This window comes from Perissodus microlepis, chromosome 18, assembly GCF_051167445.1.
Source record: "Perissodus microlepis isolate ML-2025 ecotype Zambia chromosome 18, ASM5116744v1, whole genome shotgun sequence".
Lineage (NCBI taxonomy): Eukaryota > Metazoa > Chordata > Actinopteri > Cichliformes > Cichlidae > Perissodus > Perissodus microlepis.
Genome location: NC_140478.1, coordinates 11225749 through 11242881, shown reverse-complemented (window position 1 = coordinate 11242881; position 17133 = coordinate 11225749). Strand labels below are relative to the sequence as shown.

The following is a 17133-nucleotide window of genomic DNA, read 5'->3' as shown; positions in this document are numbered from 1 at the left end:
CAAAATCAACATATCACAATAATGACCTCCGTAGCAGACAAAGATGATCAGGTGTAGGAAGATGGAGGAAATGCAGGCCCTCTGACCTGGTCCTGGAGGGACATGACCGGGTTGTTCTTGGTGGTGTTGATGTGCAGGACGTGGTAGTGGTTCTTCCCGCACAGGTCGTAGGCGATGTTGGTGAAGGAAGTGCTGGCTGTCTTGGGCACCCGGTTGTAGATGATGACCACGTCATCCTCGCTGTTGGACAGCGCTGCGGCTGAGTCCCGCTCCCGCAGGCTGTCTTGCGTGTGCCTCTGCTCGATCTCTCGTACCTCGTGTCTGGCGATGGCTCGTTCTGGGGAGACGAACGGAAATTAGAAAAAGGCGAGTTCAAGATGCAGAAGTTTGATTTTTTTTTTTTTTTTTTTTTTATGACAGTTGCCTGAAAGGAAAGATTAAAAAAGTCCTTCAGTGAATTACTGATTACTCAAGCTCCAGGTGAAGCTGTTCTCAAGCTGAACTTGACCTTTGACCTCCCTGTGAAGCAGAATAACAGCAGGAACTTTTCCATGAAAAAGGTCCAGCTCATTTGTTAAACTACTGATCGATTTAAGAGAAAAATAAGAAGACCACACGCTCCAGTTTGATTTCAGAGCATCCCAAATCCTCAAAGCTTTGTGTTTTCTTACTTACAACTATGATCCAACACTCACTGTACTTGATATGCATGCTACAAATATAGTCTTTGATTCAAATCTGATCCACTTACACCTTAAAATATCGTGTTTCCTTGTCAGAAGCGTCAGCGCTGTGTGAGAGACTAAACTGTAACTTCATTAAAAATGGATTTTCATTTCACCATCTGTCGGGAGAGCTTCAAGATCTTTCCCTGCTTCACGCCGAGGATCAAGAGTAATGTCAAACAGGAATATTAGGTAATCATTTTGTGAGCAGCCCATTTCACACTGTGGTACCGCTTCTCTTGTTCGCTAATCAGATTCATCTTTAATATCAGTCCTCTACCTTTACTTTCACTCTCCTCATTTAACTGCAGAGTGGACTGTGTGTTTGCTCATATTTTAGATCAAATAAATGTACCTTCATTTGGACTAGCATGTAGAACAGGCTCAGGGTAATGGCAAATGATTCTTCTGAGAAAGGTATCACATAAAGGGGAGTGGGAAAGGGAACAGTAAGAGGTGGTTCAGGGTTAGAGGTTGGCAGTTATTTGGTGGCTAACTGGACATTTGCAGGACATCAATGTAGCTTAAATGAGAAGGGTGGAGGGTTTTTTGTGAGGTGTGGGGGGGCTGTTTCCACCTAAACACTGCACGAAGCTGCAGAAAAGCCAGACCCCAGTAGCTCAGTGTGAATAGATTGAACACAAAGAAGGCCTGGCCTTTGTCGTCCTTGGGCTTTTCTTTATCTGAATTCGCCTCAGATTGACGGGTGTTGACAAAGCCTCAGAGTGCTCTGCAGGAAGCATGGAGAGAGAAGAAGGGTGTTTGTACGAGGAGGGGAGGCAGCACAACACTGGAGAACCTAATACCCGTGGGAGCTCCCAGCAGAGCCACTAGGCTCCTAAAAACCTTTCCTAATGCCGTGCCTGGCAACTGAGACACAGTTACAGCTTGGACCTGGCCTGGACGTCTTTCCAGGCTGGCATCTGGCGCCAAAAGGCCAATTAAGATGTCATCTGCGATTCGGCAGCCTCTCCTTCATCTGTGTGAATGCGAACATACTCTCAGCCCCTGCTCTTACACCTTCCCGAGCAGCTGTTAATGTTCCACTCATGAAAGCGAGCTCTGGTTTCTGACGGTGCCTCGCCGTTTCCGCATGCTCACAACTGGACTGACGGCGTGGAGACGTGCCAGGTGGCTGTAATGGCTGAAGGCTGTCAGCGTGCAGAACAGCTGTAATGGAGATACTCATTCGCGTGTCCGTCCAAAGCGCGCCTTGGCCAACAACAACAGAAATAACAGTTGCTATGTTGAAACTTTACCACATGGGATCAAGTGTCGTTTTGGATTATTTTTAAAATGGAGTACTGTAACAGCAGAGAGACTGGCAAAGACAAAAGAAGAGTTTTACGGGTGTGCAGTGCCAGGTGTCTTAAGGACACACTCTTTATTTTTAAAGGGTTTGACAGAGAGTTGACTCATATGAATGATGGGAACCTTAATATAATGGTTATTCCAAATATTATATTACATTAGGGCTGTTCGATATAACGATATATATTGGATGACGATATAAAAACGTCTATCGTTTCATTTTAGGCTATGTTTGTTTCGTGGTGTCGCAAAAATAAACTGTTTACGGTAATATTTTTTCATCGTTTTGATGGTCACTGCAGTGGCTATATTAATTTCTTAAAGCTCTCTCTTTCTCTTATATTTAATATAACCACACTACGGAGGGACAAGCGCCTGTTTTTATGCGTTGTGGTTAGCAGCAACGACGGTAACACCATCGCGTGTCCGCTTGTTTATGTTCCACATAAACCTTTCACAATAAAGCTCAAGATCCTGTTGAGACTTTTCAAAATAAACTGAATCACGTGAAAGAGCAGATGGACAGAGTTTACGGATGAGAAGTAAAAAAAGAGCCGTCAGGTGCTAAAAAATAAACCTTAGACTCAAACGTTAGAACAGGCTTTTCCCCGCAGCACGCTGTGTAATAAATACTCACAAAGAAAACCGCGGGCATTACAACTTATGTCTAAAAATGTCTAGTTTCATGCATCGGTTAAAACACTCGACTCCAGCTACATGACGCACAGCTGGAAACACTTCCCGCAAGTCGAGCTGCCCGAGATTCACAGAATTTACAGAAAATGTTACATTTTTGTGAGTTATATCGCTATCAGGACGATAGAATTCTTATATCGGGATATGAGATTTTGTTCATATCGCACAGCCCTATATTACATCTTAGTTATTTTTCCTATACTTCCCACAATGAGGTCTATATAATTTTGGACAATGACATACTTTTTGTTATTTAAGGGCTGGCAACCACCGACCACAAGGGAAAAAGAAATAATCCCTGACTGGTTGCAAGTGGATGAAAGAGGTAGTCACTGTGAAATTGATGACCCATTGGCAACCACCTGCTTCTAGGGAAAAATGTGCATTCTGCCTCCGGCTGGCAAGTGGATGCTGGAGGTTGCTGGCAGTTGGTGGTGTAAAAGTTGTCACAAAGAAGTATTTGGTGCTGCGACTATTTGGATCACTAACAGGTTGCTGAGGTGGCCAGGAGTTTTTATGGAAGTTGCTGACTTGTCTCCAAACACTTGCAAACTAATTACACGATGGCAGTCAAACTCTGAAAAGCGCGATGCAAACTTAAAACGTGGGATTGTTCACCTTCAGTGTAAAAGCTGAACCTTTTGAAATGTGTCGGTTGCTGTGTAAAGCATAACTTTTACTTTGAAGGTGAATGTTCTCCGTTTCTGGTTCGTGTCACTGAGAGAATCACCTTGTAATTATTTTTAACCTGCAAGGGGTTTTTAGACCTGTGTGACCGAGGCCTATATGGACAAAAACAAACAAACAAAATGAAAAAAAGCATAATCACTCTCAAGTTATATGACAAATATAGACGAATGTAATTCCTCAATGGTTAATCTAATATTTTTATTAAACCTGAGAGCTTGCACTTTAGCTGGTGCTCATTATATTTCTGTATCTTCAGTACTGTTTGGCAAATAGCTAAAACAATAAAATAACCTGTTTTGACAGATGGGGTCACATGACTGTTGGGGTTTTCTCTCTAATATCGTAGGTTCTTTGCTTTACAATATAAAGTTCCATAAAACTGGCATTTCATGAATTAAAATTAATTAACCCGTAAATTTGTGTTTGATTTGTGCTATTCGTGCTGGTTATTCAGAAAACGTTCATCATCTGAACTTAAAAGCAGCTTTAATCCACATATCTACCTCACTTCTCACATGCCAAATATATTATGAATGAAAACGTGTTTCCAGTGCTTACAGCTTAAAGAAAGAAAAAGAAACATCTGAAATATTCAACAGCAACTTTTTCCAGTGCTCCAGTTACTCTAAATAATCCACAGGCCTCACTGTCAGGAGTGTTTTACTGGGACTACTTTCCATTAAATAAAATACTCCCAGTGAGAACTGATGACAGCGAGGTCTGTGGATTATCCAGAGCAAGGAGTAAGTGCTTCGACTGCAGCTGCATATATTTAAAACAACATGGTTTGAAACTGTGTGCGCATGGCAAACAAAACCCCGTTCAAAGTAGAACCAAATTAGCCCACATGGTTAAAATACAAACACAAATAAATGGAGGTAACTGTTAAAATGTGTTCCCACAGGCTTCGGCTCTGTCCGTCTCGAACCGCAGACATCAGAGAGAGAAAGAAAGAAAGAAAGAGAAGAACGTGCAATTTGCTTTGCCGTGGAATAAACACACTAATGGAAGAGTATGTGCAGCTTCAGCTTGCAGGGAAGTCTTTCAGTGTCTTGCTTTTAAAACTGAAGGATAGAATAGTGAGAAAACACCGGGGACTACCGTGTCCCTAACTACAGTGTCTTGAACTATGTGAAGGGGCTGTGAGCCACTTGTTAAAGACACGGCGTTTTGTGCCAAATTTCCAACAGTTAACAAGGAGGCGAAGGGGACACGGAGAGGGCTTCTTGGGCTTTGTAGTAGACGCCCTATTCATTGCAAGATTGAACACACTTGGCGCAAACCTCCATATCAGAGGGCGCCCCACACACAAACTTAAGCTTAGCGCTCCCTTCTGAGGTCATTTAATTAGAGAACAAAAGCCTGAATTACTATGGCCACACAGCAGGCCTCTTTTCATTCCACATTTCCGTCGATTTCCTCCCCTCAAGCCGACTATGTGCATTAAAAGCTAATTATGAACCGTGACGCCAACACGGGTCTTAAACATTGTGACAACTACAAGCCTATTACTCTGAGCTTCATTCAAAGTCAGAGACAGGAGGAAGACAGAGTGCTGGTAGCTGAACATATTTACTAAAGCAATTTAACGCCGATTAGACCCAGGCATTTGAAATCATCATTCATATTCGCCGCCAGATCTGCAGAATGTGACAGGCCGTCATGTATTATTGCTATCACGTCAGATCTGATGGGATAATAAAAGTGGGGGAGAGAAGATGATCCGTTCTCCAAGCAGCTCATAAATTTACCGTCGCTCCGATACGCCAGTTGGAGCTCTCTGCCTCTTCCCCTGAGAAGTTTAGCCCCTCGAACTGAAGCCTTGAGCTAGGTGGGTAATAGAGATCGGCTATCAGCGGCAGACTGAGGTCTATGGGCTTGTATGGTTCTGCTTGGATGCCGCTGGATTGCAAAATCAATGAAGGATGACAGGCAGGAGATCTAGTTTGCTGCTGTATAAAAAAAAAATTGAGTTAGTCTGCTGCTGCTGTTTCTCCTCGTCCCCCTCTATATAGACTTGGATGCATGCTACTGTTTTGCAGTGCCAGGTTTCCAGGGGGACAGTTATGTCACCACTGCAGCACTCACGAACATTTGGATAAATTGTGCACTTCTGAATTTCTAATATAATTCAGCCTTTGGACACATTTAGCAGAGGGTGGATTATCAGAGGAAAAAGGAGTAAAGTCAGACCGACAGGGAGAGATTCAGGGCCGACCAAACTGAGCAGAACCTGCATTGGCATTGTTAGTTAAGCGATGACAAGGAAAATGAAACATGCTGTGAGAGGAATCTGTTGGTGCAGCTTTTCAGCGTTGCTGGCAGCCGCAGAGAACCGAACACAGAGACAGATAAACAAGGCCGCTTGCACTAAGTGGCTGTGAAGGTGTTGGGTGCATTCAAACGAGATCAGAATGACAGACAGGAACAGAGACGTGCAAAACCCACGCACACTGGAGCGCATTATAAAAAAAAAAAATAAAAAAAATAAAAAATAAAAAAAAACTTCCTTTAAACTTTAAAACCACACCTGAAAACTTTTATTTAATTGCATATTACTTCAGTGGGAAAGAAACCAAAACAAAAAAAGAGAAGTCTCCAGCAGACTCAAGTGCTAAGGAAATGGGGGTAATTGTTAACGCCGTGGAACTTTTTCTCCGCTAGATTTGACACACAAGTGCAACATTGACGCTCAAAGAAAGGTTTCATTCACTCGTCGCTTCTCCGCAGTAGCGTACAGCTGGGGGAGACAGAAGGAGGCGGGGGCTTTGTGGAGAAGGAGGGTGGCCAGGACGAACCAGGTCTGAGATGGAGACAGACAAAAATGTGGCCAGAGAATCTGCTCACTGTTTATTATGAGGCAGGGCTGGAGTAGCAGGGATGCCACCAGCCTTTGGTCTCCTCAGCATTATTAGATAAAAGAACCGATATTATCCCAATGAGCTGGTGGAGCCCAAACTAGAAGTAAAAGAAAAACGACTTGGATTTCCATTTTCCATGTGGCCAGTACGTGATTTTATTTCTGATTGCTAAGATGTATCTGCTGGCTGACAACCTGTCAGTGGTGTGTGAACAGAATAATAAAGGAGCTATAATAAATTAACAAGTAGTTTTTATGAGACAGAGCACTAAGATTAGCTCAGAGGTTCCCAATGTGTGGGACCCGCCCCTTATGGGGGGCACAGAGCCAATGGGGGGGGGTATGAAAAGGGAAAAAAATGTTTACAAACATTCTTGTAAAACAAAGCGGGGCCTAGCAAAAAAGTTTGGGAACCACTGGATTAGCTAATTGTGATTGCAAACTGGCAAAAACTGCAGTTCCTCGACTGACCACATGAGGCTGTCTCATCAAACGAGTCGGTCCCTGCAGAAACTAAAATGTTTACATCCTTCAATTCTTACTTTTCCATTACAATTTATATAAGAGGAGTGCTCTAAGTGACAGCTAGGTCTAGCTTGTGTTAGCACTAATTAGCAGCTACAGCAGTGTGAAAAACTAGTAAAGTACACCTTTACTACTTCAATAGAAATTAAGGGGATAAGTAGCAGCTCTGTTCTTTTAATCCAATGCACTTGATTAAGTGTGAGAATCTCTATAAAAGCAGGCGTGGAGCATTCAGGAGGGTTAAGAAAACACCATAATCTTCCGCGGTGTGAAGACCATGCAATGTTAAGAGAAAACAAAAAAAGAAGACCTAGATTTCAGACACTACAGGTCTGTTAACATGTTACAAATTAAAATTCACGACAGTACGATTAGAAAAAAAAAAAGACTGAACTAATTTAAAGTTTGTTTGGAAAGATTTCCAGGAATAGCCTTTTCCCTCTTACAAAGTTGCATCTGACCAAACCTCAAGACTTCTGGAACGATGTTCTCTGTAGTCATATCTAGAGTCAAATCTCAATCATCTGTGTGACAGCTAAAGCTTGGCACAAACTGGCTCATACGACAGGACAATTAAGCCATGCACAGCAACAAATCAACAACAGAAAATCAAGCTGCTGCAAAGGTCCGGTGAAAGTCTAGACCTTAACTGAAATGCTGTGGTGCAAACCTCAATGAACTGAAGCAACGTTATAAAGACGAGTAGGGCGAAACAAGAGTCGCACAGTAAACGATAACTTTAAATTTTTGTTGCAGAAATTGTATTTAGTCCAAGCTTAAAACTTGCTAAAGCAGCAGCTTGCTAATGGCAGAACATTAACCACAGGATAGCTGCATGGTAGCTAATCTATACATCTACAGTCCCAGTATGAGCGATGATTTACTGGTATGTGTTTAGCCAGGAGAATTCAAGTCAACATTTGACGGGATGTCAGTGACAGCAGCAGCACAGAAACACACAAAAATTTATTGTCTACAAGAAGATGTAATGAGCCTCCGTTTGGTCTGTTGTCTAGATTGATCGTAAAAGGAGGGGAAGTTTGATTAAGAATGCTTTAAATGATGGCGAACAATGCATCAAAGTCAGATTTTAATATAAGTAACAGGAAGGCTCCACTATTTCAAACCAGCCAGGGGGGTGACGTGTGAAAATAAAACGTCTGGCTACACTGCAGATCCTAATAAATAACAAGTTTCACAGTGACGCGATATTTCCCGCCCAGGACCTGGCACTGCTGCTTTGCGAGACTCTATAAATGCTCACAAGAGAGTTTCTCTGTTTAATTGTTTGTTCTGCTTTTACTAGAAGGTGCAGAGATGCACTGTTAAGGTCAGATTTCCAACTATAACGACCCGAGGGCGATGGAAGCGCCCTCTCTGCTGCTTCTGCGTCGGCTCTGGAATTGAATTAATCAAAAACAGTCCACGTAAAGGTCACGTATCCTCCTGTAAAGCTTCAAAACGACATTTTTCCCTCGCTTCCCAACAAAAGTAGCTGAAAACAAGGGTATCTCTGTCATGAAAATACCCACAAAGCATCCCTCAGATGGGGAGACGACAACAAAACGCACCCTTGTCAGCGCAGACAGTGGTTAGGTGGTATGGGTCTCAAGTCCACAATTACTCCATTGAATGTCATTTAGGAGGAAGACGTTCAGACTACAAACTACAAAAGTGCCCTTTTTTTGGCAGAAAATGCTTTGAAAGTGTCGGCTTTAACTGGGGAGTTGAAATACAGATGATGAAGATGAAGAAGCAGGATCAAATTCAAATAGTACACCGAGTCAGCCCCAAACACATGCGGGCTGTTTTTATCTCCTAGTTTAAATGCGAAACATGTCTCCACACTAATGATAACAATCCAGGATAGATGGAGGTGATAATCATCATGGTTCAACCTGCCATTTCCCAACCTAATATGTCTTTGGTGCGATCGAAGCCAGTAGTGCTGTCTGACAGGTGAGCCAATAATGTCTGGGAAAAACCGAAAGAGTAAAGGCGGCCACGTTCTGTCTGCTTCATCAGAAAACAGCCAGTCAGATGAGATTATGGAGCAATTTACACAGATGGCAGATCCCATCATTCCCCTGCCTTGTTAAGTAAAGGCGGGTCTGACAGGTTGCAAAGGAGTGGGGTGGGGGGCGATTGATTGGAACAGATCTCATCTTGGCACAGATTGTCAGTGACTAAGCAGTGGGAATTAGCCAACATTTTCAGAGGCAGCTGCGCTTCAAAGGGAAGGAGAATAATATGTGGGTAACTCGTGTGTTGTCGAGAGGATGAGCCAGTAAATGCATTTGCTAAAAGGAGAAAAAAACCACGGCAGGAAGGTCTCTGTCACTGCTAAATGCTTCCTCCACTCAAAGGCTCACAAACGCTGCAGTCAAATCTGTGCAGAAACCTGAAGCGGCTGAATGCATATAGAATTGCAGTCTTCCTCAGAGCAGTTGTATCTTGATATAACAACGATGTTTGTATAACAGTGCAGATCTGGTTGCAAGCACAACTCAGATATCCTGTGTTGACTGTGCTTCTGCGCCTCTTCGCCCCGTAACACGTAATTAATAATGCATATATGGGAGTCCGGGGAAAACTCCACACTCTATTAGATGGAGCTGACAACAGCTATTCATAGGTTTAATAATGATAAGTGGGTGGGACAGGTGAACATTTATGTTTGTCTCTCTTCTTTCATCTCTTCACGTAAAGCATCTGCAGGCCAAGGATGAAGAACCGAGTTCACCATCAGGAGATCAGGTCCCACTCCGCTCTTCAGCTGCAGGTCTAAACTCAGGATTTTCAGTCAGCATTGAGTCTCTGTTTTCTATTTCCAGTTTGAAGTCTATAAACCTCACCGTGTTGGATCGATATGAAACTTTCCGCTGTGTGTAAGGTCGTCCGAGGATATAAATACACATGGCTTCTCAAGATGGTGATAAAATAATTCTGCCCATTTTTCGGGTCTGTCAGAGTTTGGATTGCTCAATAAAATCTTTCGCTCGACAAAACCATAAGCCAGATGGCAGAAACTCGAAGAGGACATAAAAAAAAAAAAGTCATTGATCCTTTTGATCAACGTCACCAATTCTTATACAATGTGCACATCTGAAAACATCTTTCTTCAGAAAATGTCTTTCCCCAGGTGTAAAAGCATAAAAATGGATTTTCAGGTTAGCAGATGTGCAAACGTTCTGATTTTAATGATGTTTTTGTGTAAAGACTGCAAATGAGGCAAGCTGAAAGAAGCCAGGCTTTCTTTGTGTTGACTGGCTTGACAAAACCTAAAAACCTAGTCGGAGATAATCAGGATCACGACGATGGTTATTAGCTTTCTCCGTTAACTCTGGCTTTCTGCTTCAGTCTCCGTGCTTCAGGCTGCATAAGAAGGAACCATTTGAAGCTCTTCTTCTTCACAAAACAGATCAATTGAGTGCTGACTACTCCAATCAGAGACATTACCAGGGGAATGGGTGATAGAGATCTATGCAGAATATTACAGTGTAACAGTAAAATGCAACACTGGTGCTGCAAAAAAGGTGAAAGAGAGTAATGCTGCAGATTAGTCCTGAATTCACAATCATTGCAAGCTCAACCAGTTAGATAAATATAAATTCTTCAGTTAATTAATTCATTTATTTTTACTGCTGGGCGCTGCAGTTTATTTCTAGCTCTGAAACTTTTATCTGTATGCATGCAAACATTAAATGTCCCTCAGTGTGTTCAGATATGACTAATAAAGAAGATGTAAAAAAAACAAACAAAAAAAAAACAAACAATAAAAACTGTTGCTTTAGTTTGTCACCAGATCAAAGTAAAATTAAGTTTACTGATTAATAATTACCCTACAAAGATAACTTATAAATTTGGAAATCAAAGCTGTAGATCAGGTCAAAACATTAAAACAAAAATCATTTAAGTATTTTCTGCATCTCCAGCTGAATGACTGCGAATCCTCTGATAAAGCAAACCACAGTTTGCACTGCTGTAACTTCAGTCAGCGGTACCAATAACATCAACAAGTGGTCTATATAAACTGGAATTCCTCAGCAGAGAATGTATATCACACTTGATGCACACTGAGAGTCAATTTTAAACTCAGACTCTGAACGTAGCCTGAACCTATATGTTACCATGACGATCTAACTCCTTTAGCGACTCAGACTTTAAGCTAACGCGCTAATGCCCACCCCTGTAACCCGCTACCCATTTCTGCTAGTTACAACTAGTGCAACACCTGTGTCCTTGGTTAAACCGTCTATGGCCGTGATGCATTGTGGGTAAACTAGGTGAAAATCAAGAAAGTCAATCCTCACAGAGCACCAAAATTACCCAACATCACAGCAGGAATAAACATGTTTACAGTCGGGTACAATAATGGTTTTGGTTTCTCTGAGTCGTTTTCTCATTTGTGCAAATCTGTGGGTTCTGTGGGTGGGACTGGGATATTTAACTCCCCAGTCTGAACTGGACAAACGCTTAAAATTTACATCACCATGGACACAGCAAAGCGTAGTCAGTGAACTGGACCTTTCAGCAGCGTTTGCAATGTTGGTGTCTTCTGGACCGTTTTTACTTAAATCAGATATCAAATAAAATAAGAAGGTTAATTATGCTGACAGGTCGTCCAAGAAGTCTGTGCTCAGTTTTCAGCGAGAGTAAGCTGCTGAGTCAGCACTTCACCCTGTCATTCATGCAAAAGTCAAAAATGAAACTCTAGACTGTAAAATGGGAGCTTCCCAACCAACGAGAACAGCTTCTATATAAAGTCTATGATGCAGAATTCATATAAAAGAAATAAACAGCTTCAGGTCTGCTAGGGTTACTCTTGGTACAGCCTCTCAGGCCACTTGGATGCATTTATAGTCTGATTTACTGATTAAAAAAAAAAAAAAAAGAACACCACACTAGGGCAGAGTGTTAAAATCCCTTTAATGCTGTTTTCAGTGAGGGTTTCACAGGCCTGCATTCCTATTTTATTTAGGCCGCATTAGAATACCAGTTTAATGATGGTATTTGAGAGCAAAATGCAAAAATATGTAAATGGAACCCGAATGAATTAACAAGCGACTGTGGGTGGCATCCGTAATAAGTGTAAACGTTAATATAGCAACAGGCTTTTGAAGCTCGTGCACATTTTAACCATGTTGTTCACGATTTGAGGCAGCTGTGGTGGCTGGTGGTGTAAAAGCACTGAGTGCTCAGTGAGGGTAGATGAGGGCTGTATAAACAGTAATCCATTTAATTTACATTTTTAAAAACAGTGCAAGGGGAAGGGATTGTCACGTGGAAGCCCCGTGACCTCTGAAGAGGCAACAGGCTGTTGGTTGTTTGGTCACAACAGTCACTTTCCCACACCGTGCCTGTAATCAGCACAGATTAAAGGTTAAACCCTTTTTATTTATTTGCTTATGTGTTGCTGTCAAGGTTACGCGCAGTTCTGAAGAGAGAGAGAAATATCAAAGTTTTAACTTTTGCCGCTTGAAAGCCTTGAAGAGCAACTCTTGAAGGTATTTTTCTGAACTGAGCGGTTTCTGCGTCGAGAACAAAATGACTGGGTCAGCGAGGTGGCCTCTGTCTGTGCAGCTATCATCAAACAGCATCTTTATTGATATACACTTAGATGTCAAAACTCGTCATGGAGGCTACAAATGAGGTCGTAAAATGACGTCTTTATGCAGGGAAAGGGTTAACATTGGGCAGCACGGTGGCTCAGTGGTGCAGGCCCTTCACGTCCTTCATGTTCTCGCCTCTCCTCAAGACTGTACTCTAACCTTTAAACAACCCTTTGAACTACTCCATACCCAGCTGGACTCCTTTTACCCAAGTAAGTCAGCTAAGATGCTGCAAGTGTGGCATGAAGGAGATTTGGGAGTTGTTTGGGGGAGGTGTTGAAATGCCTAGTAATGTCTACACTCTAAAGAAGCTGCACTGATCTGCTCCTGTAAATAAAAAAAAGGGGGAATGAAAGGACACTTGACCTGCACAACAGCACACAGGCCCTTTATTTCTCCCTCCAGGCAATGCTCACATGTAGCATTGAATCAATCGTGTCAAGCCGGCATCCGGTCTGTTTGATAAGGTCACAATTAGCAGGAATCTAATCCAGTGCACTGCTTTAGCACATTAGTATTGGTCACGAGGAGCAGGGCGCACAGAGACACTACGCTAACGAGAAAAAACAAAACTGCTCGATCAATCAATCTGGTGCGTGGCGTTCACTGCCTGAGCAGAAGTTGATGAAAAACAGAAAGGGACGCAGACACACGAATCTACTTATCCTCCGAGTGTCGGACCTGTGCGTCCTGCAGCCCAGATACTTCATTAGTAAGTGCTGCACACGCACAAACACACATCTCAACCCAGGTGTTTGTACTTATTTGTATTCTGCCTAAAAAAAAAACCCAAACAAACAAAACTTTCTAGCTGAATGTCAGGCGCTCCATCACTGACAGGAAGAAGGGAAAAAGTGCAAAAAAAGGGAAATGAAGAAATTGATGAGAAGAAGCCTGATTGGAAACAGCGTGGTGGCATAAAATTAGCAGCTCTTCCCCGAGGACGCGCGGTGCTGGACATGTCACAGGTGAACGCGCTGAACGGCTTTGAGCCCACTCTGCGACAATTAGAAGCAAAGTTGAACCGGAGGCTGAGGAAGAACAAGGGCAGCGCTGCTCAGTCTTCCTTCCTCCTACATCCCTCTGTGCTCTGATGAAATGGGTTGTAAAAGTGCTGCAGGCTTGCTTTCTTCATTTTTCTCTCTCCCCCCCCCCTCTCCGTAGAGTCTTACGATTTCCACCAGCCATGACTTTAAATATTTTTGTGTGACAATGAAAATTAAATCATCTCTTGCGTTTCACCCCCCTCCACCTCACTTCCTCTTCCTTTGATGGCGCCTTATTTTCCAAATCCGGCAGCAGATATTCTCATTTCATGCGCTCGTCCAGTGGGGTTCGTAAAACACAAGAGGGATTTGAATATCACAAAAGGGGCTCAGCGAGCAAATGAAGAAGTTGTTTACAAGTATTGATCCAGAAAGAGCTGGATGAGAGCAGTGCCATTATAAGTCATTATCACGGTGGGGTTTTATTAGCCCCTTGCTGTTTCTCCTGTCAGGAGGAGGAGAAAAATGAAGCCCACGTGTTTACAACCACAGGCTCCGTTGTCTGTCAGAAGCGCACAGGATTAACTAAGTACGCCCCGGTTTTTACGCCTCCGGTGTAAATTTGTTCATGTAGCATTTAATATCATTAAAAAAAAAAAAAAGTAGTGTGACGAGTAAAGGACAGATTATTTCTGAGCTCAGCAGGAGGAAAAGTCACATTAGTACATGTTAGAATGTTAGGGATGTTAGCGTAATTGCAGGTGAACAGAAAAAGTTAATGGAAAAGGAGGCAAAGCTCCAAGAAAAATCTCAATATTTCCATGTTGTAAATGTAGTGGGACAAACCTATTCATTGAGATTAAAGTGACAAAGGGGAAAATTGTATATAAACAGATTTTAAAGACAGAGGTACCAGCGAATGTAAACAATGTAGATGTATTTTATTTTATTGAGGAGCTGCAACAGAGTGAAGCCAGGCTGCTTCTGACTAACAAGAATCTGTGTTTATATTTCGGAAAAGTCCCAAAACATGACGTCATCTCAATCGGCAGATCCATTAGAGCCCGACTGATTTATTAGTGAGCCAATATTATCGACCGATATTAGCTAACTATGTTCATCAAAGAAGAAATCCAAGAAACACCCTTCAGACATGTTATGGGTGTTGATGTTGCAAAGTTTGGCCACCAGAGGGCACCTTTCCGCTCCAAGCCTGAGTTAATTAATTAAAATCATGCGATAATGATCTAAGGCAGCGGTCCCCAACCCCCGGGCCTCGGACCTGTACCGGTCCGTGAGTCGTTTGGTACCGGGCCACGAGAGTAGAGGCTCAGGTGTGAAATGTATGGTTTTCAGGGTTTTTATCGGTTTTCAGCGTTATTTTGTTATCGTTTTTATCGTTAACTTGGTTTTCCTGGGTCTTTTCACGTGTTATGAATAAATCTTCTTTTTTTCGGTACTACTTTTATTTTGTTGTATTTATCTGGGACACCTTAAAGGCCGGTCTGTGAAAATATTGTCGGGCATAAACCGGTCCCTGGTGCAAAAAAGGTTGGGGACCGCTGATCTAAGGTATGTGTGTACGACTCCTATGTTAATCAATCTGGATGAAAGTTTCTTTGTTAACTGCCTCGGTTTTAGGATGAACAATATCTATAACTATAACTGGATACTTACTAATTATATCAGCAAATATCATTATTGGTCTTAAAAGTGCCATATCAATCAGATTCTACTATTCATGAATAATAAGGTGATTATGAGCTAAAGTACCAACTATTTTCTTGACACTGTGTCTGATTTACTTACTTAATAAAATAAAAACAGTTTATTTCAAGCTCTTTTTTGTCAAATCATGATTTTTCTTTTACTAAATGTATACATTTCACCTTATATGGCCTTAAACACGTCGTTATACATCATCTCTCAGGGTCAGTGTTCACTTCCATTTTAATTAAATAATATCTCAGCAGCTGTCAGTCACACCTCCCGTCGTCAAAATGAGCTTGGTCGATATAACTTGACCGGCAGGCTTTCCGCGTCGCGTGATGTTCAAAGCCAATTTTATCACGTTGAGTGAGCTGACACCTTTCCCCGGCAGTGACGCCGGAAAATATGAAGACAGTGAGGAGGGAAGAGCCTGAGAGGAGGTGGGAAGGGAGTACTGGGGACGGGCCAGCCGAGCGGTAGTAGAGTGGGCTGCTCTTCTAGAACAGCCTCCAATTACATCCAGGGTGTGAAACCGTCCATAACACCCCGATTAGCCTGTCTGTCATCCTGCTCCGGCAGCAAAGGCAGAGCCGGCTCCGGTTGCTGCTGCGTGCTCCACTTTGCAGGAACACATTTCCTGTCGCACAAAGTGCACGACAGGGGCCATAAATCCTCGGCCTCAATCAAAGCCTGCTTCTAACAATGCAGCAAAGAGCCCAGTATGACCATTAGTACACTCTGCCTCCCAGTCTCCCATAACAAATCCATCCCTGACACCTATGCCCATCCCTTCAGCGGGCTCCTCTTCATTAGCTGCTCAAATGGCACGTATCAGAGAGTGACTGAGCAGGCAGGTCCGGGCAATAGGCGCTACCGGCTGCTTGTGGTAGCAGATGCCAAGGTGCAGAGTGAAAGCAAATGACTTATGCACCCTCCCCCCTTTAAGCTAAAAACAGAGATGCAGGGTGTCAGGGAGAGTTCAAAGGGAATCTCAGCGGCATAGCCAAAGAAAGGACGAGAAGAGATGAAGAGAAGCTGGAACTGACACGTTCAAGGAGGTTCGGGTTTAAACGGGTCTAGTTGAGCGCTGCCAACGCGTCACCAATTAACTTTAGAAAGGAAGCCACTGTTTGGTGTCGAGTGATTCACAGACACCGGCTGACACCCTCTTGACAAATGTGTAGGAGTAAAGGGAGACATAAAAAGAGTGACGATTCAAACACAACTGCAGCTCGATCTCCAACATAAGCAGCAGGAGGAGGAGACAGCGGCAGGCCGGCTCAGAACGCTATCAGGCTGTCTAATTAAAGTCTGCGAGGGCGTGCGTGAGGACAGGGTAGCGGTGCCTGACCGATGTCCTTCCAAGAGCAAATTCCTGACCACGTCCCCCTGTTCCCCGAGCGCTGGAGTGTGAGGGTGGGCTGTGAGTGCCCGGCATAACAATCAAAGTCAAATTCAAACGCGGGCCCCGCAGCGATGGGCTGCGGCAACAAATGAATGCTTAAACGTCTCACGTCAGCTCTGCAAACACGCCGACAATGAGCGCGAGGCTTCCTTTTTCTGCATTCAACAGCATCTCTCTTCTCTCTTCAGAGCTCATCACAGAGCCGCTTGTGTCTGGAACTGAATATCACCACGCAACAGATGGAAATTGAATTCCTTTAATCAGGGTGAGTAACGGCCAGTAAAAAAAGAAAAAAAGAAAAAAGCAATGATGCTGATGGGGGGGAGAAAAAAAAGAAGAAAGTCTTTGAGCATGTGCCCTGCTGGGAGACACGCAACCCTCATATGGCCTGCAGGGCAGAGAGCTGAAGAGGTCTTTTTGTTTTTTTCCTCCAGTTAGAAGGGCCACGAGGTGACACCCTAATAAGAAACGTGTCTGTTTCCACAGCCCTCACTATCTAACCCTAGAATGAAACTGCGACATATAGCTGCGCGGCCACGGCTCGGTTCTGATTGATCTAAAAACCTTTAAAACAGGCACAGAAGCTGCTGAAAAGCAGAGCCTCTCCACGATG

At 43.1% G+C, this 17133-nt stretch overlaps 1 protein-coding gene across 1 annotated transcript in view; it reads right to left on the bottom strand.

The window, feature by feature from the left end:
- The window catches only part of hs2st1a (heparan sulfate 2-O-sulfotransferase 1a), a 32417-nt gene that overhangs the window by 9544 nt on the left and 5740 nt on the right, over positions 1–17133 (bottom strand). Inside the window, exon 2 of the mRNA XM_084911906.1 lies at positions 87–337. Coding sequence (XP_084768032.1) covers positions 87–337 — 251 coding nt within the window. The remainder of the gene's footprint in view (positions 1–86; positions 338–17133) is intronic.